This window comes from Amblyomma mixtum, chromosome 4 (genome assembly GCF_055824585.1).
Source record: "Amblyomma mixtum isolate Tamu chromosome 4, ASM5582458v1, whole genome shotgun sequence".
NCBI lineage: Eukaryota > Metazoa > Arthropoda > Arachnida > Ixodida > Ixodidae > Amblyomma > Amblyomma mixtum.
In genome coordinates this window covers 89,550,402-89,567,874 of record NC_143015.1, presented here as the reverse complement: position 1 = coordinate 89,567,874, position 17,473 = coordinate 89,550,402, and the positions used below count along the sequence as shown (strand labels likewise).

General features: G+C 46.9%; 1 protein-coding gene and 1 non-coding gene across 3 annotated transcripts in view; one reads left to right on the top strand and one right to left on the bottom strand.

Moving 5' to 3' along the window:
* The window catches only part of LOC149347355 (cytochrome P450 3A6-like), a 37,747-nt gene extending 28,712 nt beyond the window's left edge, over window positions 1-9,035 (top strand). Inside the window, exons 9-14 of one of the 2 annotated variants that reach the window (XM_089585563.1) lie at window positions 3,239-3,302; window positions 3,378-3,486; window positions 4,228-4,319; window positions 5,202-5,342; window positions 6,128-6,290; window positions 8,927-9,035. In XM_089585563.1, the coding sequence (XP_089441689.1) occupies window positions 3,239-3,302; window positions 3,378-3,486; window positions 4,228-4,319; window positions 5,202-5,342; window positions 6,128-6,290; window positions 8,927-9,016 (659 nt within the window). In that variant the 3' untranslated portion in view covers window positions 9,017-9,035. Of the gene's footprint in view, window positions 1-3,238; window positions 3,303-3,377; window positions 3,487-4,227; window positions 4,320-5,201; window positions 5,343-6,062; window positions 6,291-8,926 lie in introns of those variants that run through there. The other variant, XM_089585564.1, reaches the window with a different exon arrangement.
* On the bottom strand, window positions 3,820-3,893 carry TRNAI-GAU (transfer RNA isoleucine (anticodon GAU)). The gene has a single exon. It is a non-coding gene; the product is annotated as a tRNA-Ile (tRNA).
* Window positions 9,036-17,473: the final 8,438 nt, after the last annotated feature.

Sequence of the window (17,473 nt, the reverse complement as noted above, 5' to 3'; positions counted from 1 at the left end):
TATTCCTAAACCCCACAAACCCATCAACATAGAGAATATCCGACCAATTTCTCTGACATCTTGTCTCGGCAAGGCCTTCGAACACATAATTCTTGCCCGACTAACCACGTACATGGAAGACAACCACCTTTTTCCGCACAGCATGGTGGGCTTTCGTGCGAACCTATCTGCACAGGATGCCCTACTACAAATTACACATGGCGCGCTTGATGACACGATCCCCCTCCTCACTAAAGCTATTCTGGCGGTTGACCTCACAAAGGCATTTGACAGGATTCGACACGATGCCATTTTGCGCGAACTGCAGGCACTACAGGTAGGCTCAAATACCTACAACTACGTTCGCGCCTTTCTCTCGGGCCGCACTGCCTCCCTGCACATAGCAGAGCTGAGCACACCACCTTATACACTCGGCGAACTTGGAACCCCCCAAGGCGCGGTCCTCTCCCCTCTTCTCTTTAATTTTGCTCTCATCCCCCTAGCTCATAAACTCGCTCTCATCCCACACCTAAGGCATACATTGTACGCTGATGATATTACCGCATGGACCACTCATGGATCTGATGGAGAAATTGAGGAAACTCTTCAATTAGCAGCTGACACCATCTCCGCCCATGCGTCATCTATTGGGCTCGAATGCTCCCCCTCTAAATCCGCGCTTCTCCTCATAAGACCGAAATCTGCAGCTAACTCGCCCATTCAAATCGCTTTACAAGTAACCCCTATCCCCGTCACCCCCACCCTCCGTATCCTTGGCCTTTACTTGCAGGATTCAGGACGCAACGATCATACCCTTAAAACACTCAAGGCCTCCACGCAATCTGTGTTGCAACTTCTACGCCGCGTATCCTCCCTGCACAAAGGTTTAGACGAAGAGGATAGCATGAAAGTAGTGCATGCTTTTACACTTAGCCGCATTTTATACGCCACCCGATATCTTAAGCTCAACCGCATGGAAACAGAGCGAGTGAACGCCATGATTCGTCTAGCATCCAAGGCAGCCTTAAACTTACCCCGCAGCACTAGCACAGCCAAGCTCCTTGAACTAGGCATGCATAACACCTTTCAGGAACTAGTAGACGCGCACCTCCAGACACAGTATCTGAGACTTGCCGCGAGCGCAACTGGCAGGCATATCCTCGCTTCCCTTCGCATCAACATTCCCGCTAATCAGACATCCCTTATAGCCATTCCTCGACACATTCATACCCCCCTCGTTGTGAAACCCCTTCCCCGGAACGTTCATCCCCAGTACCACATCCCTCGCCGCATGGCTCGCGCTAAGGCCCTACACAAGTATTATGGACAAGCCCAGGACGCAATTTGGGTAGACGCCGCGTGCACAACTCATGAAGCTGTAGCTTTTGGTTACAATCCAGCCCTAGCACAGCCCCTCACACACCGCCTTCCCTCGGGCTGTACGCCTGATGAGGCAGAGGAAACCGCCATCGCCCTAGCCCTTGTACATTCCAATGTAAACTACATCTTTAGCGATTCCAAAACGGCTCTGTTCAACTTCGCGAGAGGCAGGATTCACGCCCCTGCTTGAGAGTTGTTGAACACCCCCACCAAAAACTTACCACGCAGGGTAGAGCTCCAGTGGGTGCCGGCTCACTATGGGAATCCAGGAAACGAGGTTGCCGATAAATTGGCCCGAGGTTTGATTTGCCGGGCTCAGGACGGCCTCGATCCAGGTTTCTCGAGAGAATGGGCGCACACCTTTGCAGAGCTCACGCAAATGCCCCGCTTGGACCGTCGGACTTACACTCCTCCACCCCCCTCCCTTACCCATTCCCAACAGATAATCTGGAGACGCCTCCAGACCCGCTCTCTCTCATCCCCTCAGCTGCTATCCCACTACTGTGGCACCTCCCCTGCATGCTCCCTGTGCGGCGACCCTCACGCCACACTCTCCCACATCCTTTTCGGCTGCCCTGCTGATCCTCCCCCGCAGGGACAGCCCGCGTTATCAAGTTGGGAGGACTGGGAGGTCGTGCTCTCATCTCCGGACCCGCCATCGCAGCTTGCTGCGGTGCTTCGGGGTGCCGACGTCATGGACAAACACCACATGAACGTTCCGACGTAGAGTGGGACCGTGCGGTGGTCCAGGGACCCAAGGGGGGTCTAAACACACTTGCCATAATAAAGTTTTTCTCTCTCTCTCGTCGAAATGCGTCCGCTTTGGTCAGTAATTGGTGCTGCGTTGTGCTACACGCAAGTCATATCCACAGAGGCACCATGATGGGCTTTAATAGATGTGCAGCGGCTTTAGATTCTTAAAATAAAGGTTTTGTTGCATAGATGAGGAAAAAGTTTCGGGCGTCCATACTTGTAGCCTATCGCTAGGACTGAATTTATAAGGTTGTACCAAACACCATTTGAAATAGTACTTAGGCGCTGTTGTTCATTTGCTCTGGTCACAGCCACATTTACAAGCCTTTCTACCTCATTTTTGCCCTGCACTAACGGGATGGGTATAAAAAAAATTGAAAGAATGCGCAGTCTTTTCAGAAAACACATGGACCGTTATGTCTGCTGCCGGCTGATGCACTCAGGCTGACTTAGCATTCCTGGCATTCCTAATATTCGTAGGGATAAGAAAGAGATATTTCCTAAACTTCGAAAATCATGGAGAGCTGGTTGTGCCACCTTTCCATGACACGCTGCAGACGAAACCTCCGAGAGAGAGAGAGAGAGAGAGAGAGGAAACATTTTTTAGGCCCTGGTAGGGGGCACCGTCTCAAGTCGTAGCATACTCAACAATTTTGGACCATACATTTCTTAACGGCAAAGGGTTTATGAACGCATTTCTTTTATACATATGAGATTTCACTCTAAAATCAATATATCTGCACATCTCCCGTCTTCCTATCAAGGTTTTTGCTACCGTCAAAAGCGTTCCCCATTGTTTTTTTATGGCAGTCTTAACTGCTGGCTTCGAGCGATGGAAAAACTTTAAAATAAAGATTTTGCTACATGTCGGGAGAACGGACAATTAGCTTCAAAATTGCCATATCAGCACCTTACAATTTTCTAATATAGACAATTTTTGTACGAGAATGTTTGACATGGGTCTCTATCGTAATCTAATATTCTGCTACAGTTAATCCTATTTGTTTAGCTCATATTCCAGCTTCTTTCTCTCGGCATAGTATCCGTGATAAATGCAGACACACAAAGGACGAGTGACGACAGTGCTTTCTATAATTTGTGATATTTTTTCGACTGCCTCTTTTAGCCCCTCTTCCGAAGGAGACGATCGCTGAAATGGCGGCAAACTGCATGGTAATTTTTCTGGGAGGGTAAGCTTATTTGTTTCCTCTCGAAAGCGACAGTGAACGCACTTAAAAGGTAACAATGCGTCATATTTCTTACAGGTATGACACTACAAGACTGGGCTTTACATATTTGTTTTACGTGCTGGGCAGACACCGAGACATACAAGAGAAAGTGAGGCGAGAGGCACTGGATGCCTTTGCAAAGGAGGTGAGAAAAAATCTCTGCCTTTAAAGGACTTCAAGCAATTTTGATCCATTTATTTTCGCATTAATATCAGGCTATTGGATGTGGTATTCCTAAACTTAATTCATTTGCATAAGTAACGTGTTACCAAGTCCACAGACTCTGTCACGTAATCGCTGCGTCAGAATTAATCGCAGGATCTCGGCTGTTTGTCAAATGTTTAGGGGAATCCCCGAAGGTGGAGTAGATTTGTAATAAGGGAGTAATTACTCACTGGCATCCACCCGAGCGCAGCCATACGGCTACAAATGAAAGGTATACAGCTGTCTCAGAAACTTCGCAGTTAAAGAAAAATTCGTCCTGGTCCGGGATTCGAACCCGGGACCACCGCTTCATCGGAGCAGTCGCTCTACCAATTGAGCTAACCGGGACGGCAAGCTTATGGTAGGGCGAGAGCGAATTGATCCATAACTCGAAGTGGGAACTGTGTTCGTGTTGGACATTTTACCAGCACTGTTCCCACTTCGAGTTATTGATCAATTCGCTCTCGCCCTACCATAAGCTTGCCGTCCCGGTTAGCTGAGTTGGTAGAGCGACTGCTCCGGTGAAGCGGTGGTCCCGGGTTCAAACCCCGGACCAGGATGAAAGTGCGACTATGCTGAAGAGGCGAAACGGTTGGCGTAGTGTAGCTATAGCTTTAAAAAAACGCGCGTTTTCATCGGGGTCAGTGCCGTAGGTACGCTTTTCGTTCTTTTCTCGTTTCAGGGGGATAAACTATCGATGCAGAACCTATTGAGCCTTCAGTACACGAATCAGGTCATCAGCGAGACACTGCGAATGTATCCACCTCTTGTGACGTAAGCATTGCAACGGGTTTCATTTTTACGACGTTGGTTTTTTTGTCGAACCGAAACTGAAGGCTAAGCTGTCAGTCTGGCTTGTTTTCCTCTCTTCGCCGGCACCGAAAGTTTTGATGGGGTACCAAGCTACTCAATGCGATAAAAATGTATTCACAGGCCGGCATTCTCAGTGCCGACCACTGAAAATACAGGAGTAGAGAAGTGGCGGGGAATGGGGAGCTCTGCAGCTCGGGCGATGCAGAGATTGTCGCGTGGTTCGGGCACCACGAAATAGTGCTGCTTGATGGACGTTGCTTTGAACTCTGCGCAGGCACGCGGTTTTAGAACGGCGCCAGAAATGGCCCACTCTTGTTGAGCCACAGTGGCCAAGGTAATATCGTTTTCGATAATCTAAAAACTGATATGATTGTTATGAACAGCTGGCTACAGGTCTCTAACTGCAACCAAACGCCTAACCGTAGTAGTTAAACAGGTAACTATCAGAATTTAGTTAACTTCTTTACTAGTTCATATGATTTGAATGTTTTCTGACGTCTGCCAACACTGGTATTACTATGTCGCAAAAAGCTGCTCATTACGTTTTGAGAATCCAATTTTTAAAACTTAGTTTCAGGCTTCTTTGAAAACCCGGGTACAATCTGATGCTTTTTCTAATGTCACCTCTTGTTTTCAAATCACCAAGCTCGGAACGAAATGTTGTGGTGAGAAATGCGTTCTATAGTTCAGTGCATAGAAGCGTTATGTTTTTTGTCAACTAAGAATAAGCTCTTGTCTAACAGCGTGTCACCAATTGGAATCTTCTTCATGCTTGATCTCACACGCACAGGGCTTAAACGTTGCACAGACGCTTAGCTGCTTCCATTTGTGCTCCATACGCAGACTGGTAACGCGGGCAGCCGAAGAAGATTTTCAGTGCGGCCAGTACTTAATAAGGAAAGGCACCTCGGTCATGGCCCCCACCTACCATCTACACCACGACCCGCAGTACTGGACCGACCCGGAAAAGTTTGACCCGGAGAGGTAAGTTTTAGCTTTTGAGTCGCGTAGGCTTTAACACAATGCTTTCATGGAGTGTCTTCCACTAAAAGTAACAAGATTGCCTATATTCAGAAATCATCGGTTCTGTCTTCCATTCCCAACAGTTCTGGACTAGAGCATTTTTCAGTGGGAAACCGTTTACGAACGCATTTTTTTATATATTGTAAAATTTCACTATAACAGGCACTATATCCGCAGATCACTTGACGCTTGTCTTGTATTTTTTTTTAAATTAACGTTTTTACTATCGTCAAAAGCATTCCACATTGGTTTTTTATGGCAGTCTCAATTGTTCGAAGCCATCGATAGAAACACTTTAAAAGAAAAATTTTGCTACATATAAGAAGAATGGAGCACTAACCTTTAATATTTCTATAAATGACTCTTAAAACTTTGCAGCGTTCAAAATTTTCGCCAGAGGATTGTTGGATATGAAGTGAAGTGAAGTGAAGTGAAGTTTATTTTGACATCGATTTGTAAGAGGTGACGGGACAAAAGGCAATTCATTTTTTGCCTGACGTGGCCCCGTCACCCGTTACATTGCTCAGTACAAAGCAATAACATCTGCAGTATGGACTGGGTAATTTTCGCATCGACTTCGGCAAGACCAAAGCGTAAAGCGCTACAAAACATTTAAGTAAAGCGATTTCTGGGCAAGAACGGTCATGATTAGCTACACGCTCTAAGTCCATGGTATTGCAGTTGTGACGAGATTGCTGTCTACGTAACTCAGCACGGACAACACCTGCACTTCTTCACGAGCCCAGGTTCAGTCCCCAGAACAAGAAACTGATTCACCCCGTTGTGTTCCATCCGTTCGGCCTCGGGAGGCGTATGTGCATCGGTTACCGCCTGGCCCTGGCAGAGATTCTCTCGGTCACCACGGAAGTGTTGCGTCACTTCCGGATCACATTGGGACCAAGTCAGAAGGTAATGAACTCTTAGCCTTTCAATGCGATTGCTGATGTAACCGAACCCTTCTTCAGTGCGTGGATTACCGGTGGTCTTCAACGTCTAAAGTAGTACACTGGCTCGTATACTCAATATGGTTTGCAGATGAGTTGTCACGTAGATTAAAAAACTTCTTGGCTTTTTATGTTTAGTTTCCGTGTGCGATTACCTGCTTTACTCATTGTACGTTTCCCGCTCATCGAACAGTTCAGACATGCGTGACTGTGTCGAAGCTTCACTTCGTCCTTCGGCCAGTGTTACGTTAAATTGCCAGCGCATGTGTGTATATTCCCTAGGTAAAGCACATAACGCACAACGCATGCATGTAGCTCACCGCGAGCAGCTGAGCCAGAAGGGAGGTATAGAAGGAAAGGAGGAGCAGCACAGGGGTGGAAAGAGGAACCTTGCCGCAATGACTGATGATCAGCGCATAATCGCTGTTACCAGGTTGTCCTAATCCGCCATTTTATGTAGCCCAATTACATTCAGTTATTTACAAATTACGTCTTCAATCGCGAGAACACTGAGATTTGCGGAAACAACGGTTACGAAACATAGGTACAGTTTTGACATTTATTTTCAGGGCTGATAATAACTTTGTTCTTTATTGTCTGCCGCATGGTGTTACTTAGTCATTGAACCAGTTTAGCTTAAATAAAAAATAAAAGAAGAAAACTTTAGATCATGATAACACTGATCTTTACAGAGAAGTCAACTGCGACCACCAAGGTGGATTTCTGGTCTTTATTATAAGGCCTTTAATTGCGAACACATTTTGAAAACTCGCTCTCGAAAACTATGGGCAAGATACATGGAGGAGGAGCCCTGAAAGGCAGCTTCATTAAAACTGCAACATTTATTTAGTGCTTGTTTTTCTTTTAACTTTTAGGGTCACTTGAAGGTAGCAGAAAATGCTGGCTCCGGAACTAGAATCCCCGAATGTTGTATAATTTTCCTTCACGCATTCATAAACATCCGCCACGGACATTCTATGCTGGCTTCTTTGGATTCTGGAAATATTTTTTTTCTTCTCAAAGGCTCGCGAGAACACACGGCTGAAAAAACGCAGCAGATGCAAATGCGTTTACTTTATATAACGATATAAATACTTTATGTAACTTTATCTACCTTTATATACGCCGAGAAGGGGCTCAGAAAGCTTTTTAAAAGCATGAAAATCGGGTGCTGGTTACTTCCCATGCGATCAGATGCTGTTGATGTCTTCACCCGGACGTCAGGTGAATGCAAACTCAGGTCTATACTTATGGCTGAGGCAGGAGGTCGAAAGAAAGTGGGGCTGCCGTCTCACACAGGTCCAAACTATCAGCGACGTTGATCAGTTTGCATCCGCGGGAGTATTGAAGGACTTGCGTCCCTCAAGACGCCAAGGTACTCTTTAGAAAAACGGTGGTCAGCCATTTCAGTACCCTGCGGAGTTCACTCAACAAGCCATGTGTGACCAAGGGCGTAGAAGGATCCAAAGCAACATTTCTATATCGCATTCGCACGGGCTCTGCTGGCACCCCTGCGTGGAAGTACAAGACGGGTCTGGCGTCGTCTCCGCTGTGTTCCACATGCGGTGTGTGCGGTGATATGAAGCATTACCTTATGTGCTGTCCAGTGCACAACGCAGAAAGGAGTGTGGTGTTCGCTTCCCTCAAGAATACAGGAGTCCCTTACAGTTGCCTTCACGACACTGTCTACCCGCGCGGAAGACAGTGGTATAGAAAGGAGGCTTCACGCCTTCTTTTAAATTTCCTCTAGGACTCGGATTTGGAGTCATGATGGTGACGGCAGGAGTTCACTATTGACTGTTATGGGTGATTGAGTGTATAGCGATGTTGATCAGTCAGTACTCAGGTATATGCAATATATGTGCCTAATTTGTTGACCTCATTTACCATTTAAGTGTCGTGGGGATAGGGTGGCCGGAGTTGGCAAATGACAAGGTTAATGGGGGAGACATGGGAGAGGTCTTTGCCCTGTAGTAAGCGTAGTCTGGCTGATGATGGTGGTGACGGTGGAGCAATTGCCGGTAGGATCCGTACGACTAATCCCAACTGTAGCTTGAAAGAACCTCAACCTCTCAACCACAGCTTTTCAAAACAGCTTATCGCGATGCAATCTTGCCAAAATTCTTGTCAGGATGAAAACTTTTCAAAACAGCGTCCTCGATCTTTGAGAGCTTCCGGAGCACGAAGTCCTAGGTGAGAGAAGATTTCAAAACTCTCAGCATCTAGAACCAGCGACAAAAAATTCGTAGGGACTCGTAATGACCGCATGTGTTGGCATTGCGGTAGCATTAAAGCTGTTGCTGCCTTTACTGGAAGTGTCGGTACATCCGTCTGGTTACTTCACTTGCCTCCAGACAACGGTAATTATACTGTCTAGTGACGTGAATTAATCCCAGCCAATGGGAACTGTACGATCTGGTGATGTCATGAGTGAGTTTTATGAACGATGTATTTTGTTACCAACGTGGCTTTTAATTGGATTATCGCATTAGTAACGAGAATTATTATCTACACCATTTCTTTTGTGCAAATGCAATTACAGGTTATAAATGGGAATTTCTTCCTCACTATTGATGCACGCCCCCTCTTTTTTTTTTTCAGCTTGACTTGGAGCTGGACACTTACTCAGTTTTGTGTGTGCCCAAGGAAAAGGTCTGGATTCGCATGCACAGGCTAAGCGACGTGAAATAAATTTTCTCTTTCTTGTTTTTGCTACGCATCCTACTTCATACGCGCGAAGGACTCTAATAAAAAAAGATCATGGAGGCGAAATTCTAGAGGCTCGTGTACTGTGCGATGCCAGTGCACGTTAAAGAATCTCAGGTAATCGAAATTTACGGAGCCCTCCACTACGCCGTCGCTCATAGCCTGAGTAGCGTTGGGAAGTTAAATCACAATAAACGCAACCAAACTGAAGCAAATAAAAAAAAACAGCTTACAGTTGCGTTCCTTGATGGAAAGATGCATGCTATTTCAAGCGCATATGCTTAGAGCAAACCTAAAAAAAGAAGCGGCTGAACATCGTAGTACGTAATGCAACAACAACGGGCGAAGGAAGCCGAGCGTGCTAAGAAAAGCAGGAGGGGGTGGAGGATGCTTAAAGGACAACGAAAGATGCTTTTGGAATTCGACGGGCTTAAAGGCGTCGAATTTGTGGAACTTTCAGGTAAAGCATCCGATGTCTTTGAGTTAGCATTAGAGTTAAATGGTGAGTTAATAGGCAATGAAAACAGCGGTGGCGTTCAGGATTTTCCGCAAAGTACAGTATCGAGTGGCGGGTACATGATGACGTTATCTACAGTGCCAGTGCATTTACAGATCAGAAAAACATACTTTGAAAGAAAAAAATAAACACAATCCAAGGCAGCGCCCGCGGAGCTTGTTTGGGGCCATCTGCCAACGCTCGGCTAGTTGTGAGTGAAGGCAACAGGAATTCGAAATCTCCGCGTCCTTAGGATAATCGCCGAGCTTCTCCGCATTCCTTCGATGATGCAAAGATAAGCCTCAGATTTAATCGTTGATTGCGTCACGATTGTAAATGCTAGCGCAAAGAGAAGGGCATGCTTTACCTTGTGCCTGCATAGATTTGAATCTAGATTATTGTTTGTTTGTGTTTGTTCGTTCTTCAAAGCTGCCGGCACGCCGCTTTATCGCTTTGCGATGCAAGACGCGACCAGATTTATCTCGATTGATCTCATCTAGGTGGAGCCGATTCTACTTTGTTCGAGAATGTTCTAGTAACTCTGCACGCTTTATCGACAAAGTTCGCTATCAGCTTTAATTTCAGTTCGACGTCCGCCGAGCACGCTTGTTGCTACGCCGCCACCGAGTGATTCAGTCCATAGGGCACAAGTCAACCCCAAATAAAGTTTCGTTTAAAAGCTATTTTCGCTTTATTCCTGCTCTCCGGACTACAGTCTCCACTACGTGGCATCTGGTGGAGTTCTCAAAATGGGATGCAGCTGTTCGTCAAGCAGTAAAAGAGCCGCCGCGGTGGCTCAGTGGTTACGGCGCTCGGCTGCTGACCCGAAAGAAGTGTGGGTTCGATCCCGGCCGCGGTGGTCGAATTTCGATTCAGGCGAAACACTCGAGGCCCGTGTACTGTGGATGTGAGCGCACGTTAAAGAACCCCAGGGGGTCGAAACTGTCCAGAGCCCTTCACTACGGCGTCCTTCATAGCCCGAGTCACTCTGGGACGCAGTCCAGATTAAACTGATTTTTTTTATAATAAAGTCTGACACGCCTGCAACAATTTTTTTTTTATAATTCGAAATCCTACGTTTCAAAGCCGGCTCGGCTCCTTCAGGCGTGACTGAGGGCTGTGGCTAAGTCTTTAAGACTACAGACACCAAATTTTTGCTTGCTAGTTGTTTTCTTCAAAGGATGCATTAGACGTTAGAGTACATGGATCACCCCCTGGTATTCGCCTACTACCGCTCAGTAATTTATGATTGAGTTTCTTCTTGATGTTGTTTCGGTTCCGATTTCATCAGCCGAATGATCGTGTGAAGTGTAGTTAGTGTTGAGGTCACCGGAGACATGAAAACAAAAACCGCCCGTATAACTGCTGTCACGTCGTTTATTGTAATTCCAGCTCTTGAGGCAAACTGATTCGAGTGTTGCAGTGAATTAAAACAACGTGTCGGAGAATATATTTTGTTTTTTTTTGTGGCTCACATGACCTGAACTCCAACTGCACGTCACATCCATCGTTAGGTTGATGAAACCGAAAAAAGCATCGCGAAAAATAAATTATTATGAATTATTTAGTGGTTGCAGTCGAATGCCCCGTGCTAATATGTGTTTTAATGGCTCACGCATAATTTGAAAGCAGAAAACATGCAATTAAAGTTAGTGTCTATGGTCCTTTAAGTGCAGATGGTGGGGCAAGGAGGGGGCCAAAAGAAGGGAGCGGTGAACAGAACCCCTCCTGAAAATTCACAAACGATTGCGATACTCTCTAACGAGAAATTTAAGCGCAGCTCTATAGGTTTTTTTTTTAGCCCAGCGCCATCTGTTATTCGGTATAAAGAGCGAAACTGTAAAGGTACAAGAGTGACGCAGCAGATGGCCTCACTCACTCAGTCACTCTAATTCACTCGGTAGGAGCCGCATGCAGGCCACTAAGCAAAAAGGACGGCAACCTATTGCACTATCCTGAAACAGATCAGAATACATCAGGTATAGATTGGCACGCAATTTCTGTACGAACCCTACGCAAACGCGGGTTCGATCCCGGCCGCGGCGGCTGAATTTCTTTGGAGGAGAAATTCGAGGCCCGTGTGCTGTGCGATGTCGGTGCACGTTAAAGAACCCCAGGTGGTCGAAATTTCCCGAGCCCTCCACTACGGCGTCTCTCATAGCCTTAGTCGCTTTGGGACGTTAAACCCCATAAACCAAACCAAACCAATATTTCATTAACAATCCTTGCTTACAATAACAACTAAAAGTGTTATCTTGCCTTTTGTTATTTACCTCTTGTGACTATCAAGTGTGCGTGCATTAATTTTGAATATTGTGCTTTCTGCGAGTTTCTTTTTTTGTTGTTCTATCGCTGCCTGCTTTGTAGGGAGGCTGCGGGCTTCAGTCAAGTCGCTTGTTGTCAAGTGGCTTTTATCCGCAGTCTCCCACATCACTGATGGAAATAAACAAATTATTATTAAAACGAAGGAGAACGTGCTCTTGGCCGGTTGACACGAGTCGGCAAAAAAAAACAAAAAAATTTTGGCAGGCGTCGCGACACCTTACTGTGTCTTTACAAGGCTACATGGGACCAATTCTGGAATTGGGTTGCGTCCTGTTCTCTGGTAGCGCAAAGTTCCAGCCCTTAGCCTTACTGGAAAGGCGTGCCCTACGGCTATGCTTCGGGCTCCCAAAGTCAGCTTCAAATGCTCTCCTTTTCCTGGAAGCCCGTATTACCGATCTATATGCTCGCTTCCAACTACTCACGGTGCGTACTTTCCTCAGGTCCTTCGACCCGGCTCCTGGTGTTAATACTGCCATTTTTCTATCCCAGCCACACCTGTTTTTCTGTAATCATTGGCCACGTTATCAGCTTCCGCTAGTTAGGTTCACGCAGAGCCTGTTAGCACCGCTTCAGGTCGATTTGACTTCCTTGCAACCAGTTTCTGACGCGCAGGCTGACCGCGTCTTCTATTACGACCATATCTTTCCGTCCTATGCGAAACACATGCCCGTAAATTTCCTATATGGCCTTCTTGCTAAACACTTACAGCAGTTTCCTCATCATGCTGTTCTCTCCACTGATGCTTCCGGGGAGGCGTGTTCGCCAAATGCAGCCGGTACAGCCAGCGATGACAGCGCCGCCCACCGGCAGGTAGCAGCCACATTAAGGCTGGTTATAAATATTCATTCAGAACGACGGCTTGACATCGCCGCTATGGCGCAGTGGATTAGAGGCACGTGCTACGTATGGAAGGTCGGCCGTTCGACTCCGCTCTCTGTACTGTAATTTTATTGGTTTGTAATTTCATTTTTTTTTCATTCTTTCCCTTTTAGGTCGCAAATCGTGATGCTTAGTGGCATATAACGCCGTTTAAGAGGATTTCTAATCCCTTTTAGGTAAGGCGTTGTGACAATCTTCAGTCACCGTGATCAATTCACCGTGGTTTCAAGCCTTGTGGCTGTACAGGCTGCAGTTGGCGAATACGCTTCCGGGAGCGGTGAGGAGGTGGCGATTGGGATATATTCGCGGGATCTGGCTTTAAGCTATTCTGTTCGTATCCCTGATTACACTCCTGTATCCTTTGCCGAGTTTGTGGCTATTAGTTTGGTTCTTCTTAAAATTCCGATGAATATAGCACGGGTCCTTATCCTCGCAAACTGCCTTTCAGTTTCGGTCTCTCTCCAAACTTCCGGGAACCTCTCGATTGAATTGTTTCCTTAGGTTTTTTGTTCCGCGCACAGTGAGGGAGGTCCGCTTTGTCTGGGTACCTGGCCATTCGGGTATCTGTTTCAACAAGATAGCTGATTTATTGGCAAGGTCAGCTCTGACTGCCCCTGTAATATATCCTGTACCTCACCTCATTCTGTTGGAGACTTCCCGTTTCCAGCCGTTCGAACATACATCAACCAGCTTGGGTGATCCGTTGCTGAATAGCGTGGATTTTCAACAATTAAAGTTCCCATGGAATGTCCGATCGTGTAAGTGAAGGCTGTGTGAAGTGTACATGATGTTTTTGCGGTGCAGAATCCCCCACCTCAACTTGTACTTATGCAGATACAGGTTCGCTACGACAAACCTTTGTAACTCACGCGGAGAAGTAGAAACAATAGAAAATTTTCTCCTCTCTTGGCAGCGGTTCGCATTTCAGAGAAAACAGTAATTGGAGGTCCCTCTTTCGAGGTTAGGACTCCCTTTGTCTCTACCAGTTCTTCTCTCGTTTGGTGTGAGCGCCACAAGATTCTTGTTAAGCACTATTTGTGGATACATTCATGATTATATTATTGCAACTGGCCGATTAGCCTGTTAACTCCATACAATAATTCCACCGCTTGTACAAAAAGTGTATTTTGGTTTGATTCCTGATATTTATAATCTGTTTAATTTATTTAAAAATTTCAACAATTAATATATTTTTCTAGTTTGAGTCATTCTACTATTCTACTCAGTTTTTTTTCCCGCACATATCTCTCCTTGGCATTCACCACCGTACCTTGGCCAATCCCCCCGCGTGGGTATGTGCCATGTTCACTGGGGAGAAGAAGAAGAAGAAGAAAAAGAAGGCGAAATTTTGGCATCCATACAGCAACGCACCAGACATTTCAGACTTCACTTGGCGACACTGAAGGAAACCACGGGGATGAACTGACTGTGAAGCAGCCGCCCTCAAACCAAGAGCCCGTCGTTGTCGCCGCAGCTACTGACGGTAGGACGCATCCGACAGCTTGTAGCAAACCAAGACTTTGAGCTTCGGCCTACGTAGCCTCGGGTGGCGAAGGTTATGCACTCACTTTTGTAGGTGACTAGAATATGAACAGCAAGCGTAACGTCGTCTCCCATGACACGCAGTTCAAGTCTGGAAGCTCAAGCACACGCCATTCTACCAAGCCTGCTATTCAGCAGGAAATTGGTGCCTCTCGCGTCGAGACAACCCCTCGTCCAGAACAACTATTTGCGAGTTCCCATCGCGTTCGCAACGACCCGGAAAAGACTCTCAGGCGGTCCCTGGAACAGCGCCGACAGGCCGGTCCCCGAGCGATCACGCCAAAGACGATCCTTCTCAGCGTGACTGCAGCTGCTATTCTGCTGTTGTGCTTGTGGATGCTTTTTTCCTCAGGCAATGTGATCGCGTTTGCTCGGCCAGTCGGCGAGAAGGACTCCGATATCTCGACCGCACAGGTGATGGACGATATCGGGGCATTCATGCGCAACAAGTTGCTCGAAAAGCGTGCGGAGGATGCGGAGCACGCTTTGATACCCGACGACAGCACACCAGATTACGGCAATGGCACCGACACTCCCGAGAATAAGATTTAACAAGGCATTAAGAATGAACGAAAATGACGAACGCAGCTGTAGCTCCTCAACCTTCAGTTCTTTATTCAGGAGAGATTATTTAGATCCCTGACCTTTTGTGACACGATTACATTCAGTGACATTTCAGGATGCAGACTTACGGTGAAATTGCTTCGTTTCTGTGTTCTGGAATGTTTTATTGATCGGTTAGAATTCTAGTGCCCACTATGAAGTTATCGCGTGGGGTATAGCTCACATGTGAACCAGCAAAACAAGAGACATCTGGGCTAGTTGGTACTGTGACACAATGAATAAAATGCGCTAAAGACAAGGACGAAGAGCAAATAGGAGGAGCGCTCCTTCTGTTTGCTCTTCGTCCTCGTCTTTAGCACTGTTTATTCATTATGTAGACGCTCCAAGGATAGATAAATATTCAGAAGGAAACATACATACAAGCACCAGGCAAACGCAGTTCTAGAACAAATCATGGTCGGATAATTCAGCCTTACAACGCCCGTAGTGAAACTTTCAAACATTCCTTCTTCCCTCATGCAGTTGAAATGTGGAATGATTTGCCAATGAGTGTTGTGGAACAGAGTGATGTGCATGAATTCGAACGATCTCTGGATAACCACCTGCTTGAAAGTGCCATTTGATGCTTGACTGAATGATGTACCGTTTCATGCTGATGTATTCAATGCTTGTGAATAGTGCTGTTTTTCTATGAAATTTTTATACCCTCTCTGTAAGAACCCTCACACGAAGGTTGACAGTATTGTTAAATAAAAAAACATAATAGAAAAGGTCAAATATTGAAGCTCTAGATTTTGAAGCGAAAAGTTTCACTAGGCTCGTCAACACCGCGCTTCGCGTGAGCCGCACTACAGATTTGAGATTTGCCACAGCTGCGCATGCGCGAAACTGAGTGACGTCACGCGGAGCGCAAGTGGCCGCTGCTGTCGCAGCCGCCGTCGCCGCCTCGCACTGACTCCGTCGCCTGACCTTTCGCCGCCGCCGCACGCTACTGCGCATGTGCGCCGCCGCTTTTCCTCCTCGCCACCGTTTGACCTTTCGCCGCAGCAGTGCGCAGTGCGCATTTGAAAGGAGGGTTATATAAGGCGCGCTTGCCCATAGAACAGGCGCAGACACTCGCCATGGAAGGAGAAGAAGAAGCTACAGTCGGACGGAGCAGAAACACCGATCCAGAAGTTGCAGCTTGGGAGTTAGCTGAAAAGCAGCGAGAACTTTTCGCTTTGAGATATCCAGGCTTAACCTTGGCTAAGCCAGAGCCAATTTCTTTTGCAGCAAATGAAGGCATAGGGGAGTCTAGCTTCGAATATTAGGTAGAACTGCCCGCTTAAGGCGGAAGCAGAAATATTAGTTTGGTGTGTAATTTTAAGTGCATTCTATTTTAAACTCATTTCCTTGTCTCCTCACATTTTCTCCTTGTTCCGCGCCATGAACGTAGCCATGATAAATTCACTACTAATACTACATATGGCGTAATCAATGATACATACCGCCATACGCATGCGCAGAGCATGGCACATCTGTACTTCAGAAAAGGTACATTACCCCTACTGGTAGCTTCTGCTTTCGGCGTAGGTTCGCTGTGATTGTATGTCTACGGTGAAAGTCTACATTCTAAACAGAAAGGATTAAGCTGTCCTCTAGCACATTCCCTTTTATTAAGGCGGAAGCCTTTAATGCCTCATCGTTGTAAGCAGAAGTTGTCGACAGAAATGTCACGCTTTTCAATGGGTCGAAACGGTCGTGACATCACAGTGCGCGAATTTCGAATGGGGCCAATCGTACTTTGGCTAGTAACCATGACACCAATTAAAGGGATCGCACAGTGATGCTCCAAGTAAGTGGGAATGAGTTTACTTCATTAATCAATCACCCAATTAGCCTAATTAACCTTTATAATCAGGCCATATAAATAAATAATAAAATTAGCTGTGGCTTAGCTCTGGCTAAGCCTGAGTGATTGCGAAAGCAATCGAAAGCAATTGCGAAAGCAAAGCTTTCTTCTGTCGTAATTATATCGCTCTGCACTACTCATAGATGATTCTTCGGCATTCAGAGCGTCCATGAAACTACTCTCGCTCACTGAACTTGTAGAACGCCGCCGGGCTCGCCATTCTGCGGCATAGGCGCGTTGCTTAGCCAACCGCTCTTGCCTTTCTTCATTTGTCTCCTCGGCACGGCGCCGGCGTTTGCGCGCAGCACGTCGCTCCAGCGACGCCTTGTACAACTCCTCAGACATGACTAAGCGGAGCGCGCCTGCAGCGCCCCGTTTATCCTCTCCTAGCGAGCGCCCTCACGCGGTGGGCCGAGGAGGCCGTCACGTGGTAGCCGCCGCGCGGAGCGAAGGAACGACTACGGCCGAAGAGACGAGTTGGGGCCCCTGCTCTCCTCTGGTCGTGACGTCACGCTGTCACGTGGTCGTGCGCCGCAGCTGCGCCGGAGCGAAGGAACGACCTCCACCGACGGCAGAAAAGTGCTAGCAGTATTGCTTTCGCAATAAAACCGAGTTGAAAATGGGTCGAGTTGGGGAATCGAACCCCGGTCTCCGGAGTGCGACACGAGCGTGCTAACCACTACGCCATGCCAGCTCGACAGTTCGGAACGCACAAAGGCGCGTCTAGTGAATACGGTGTCTTCGT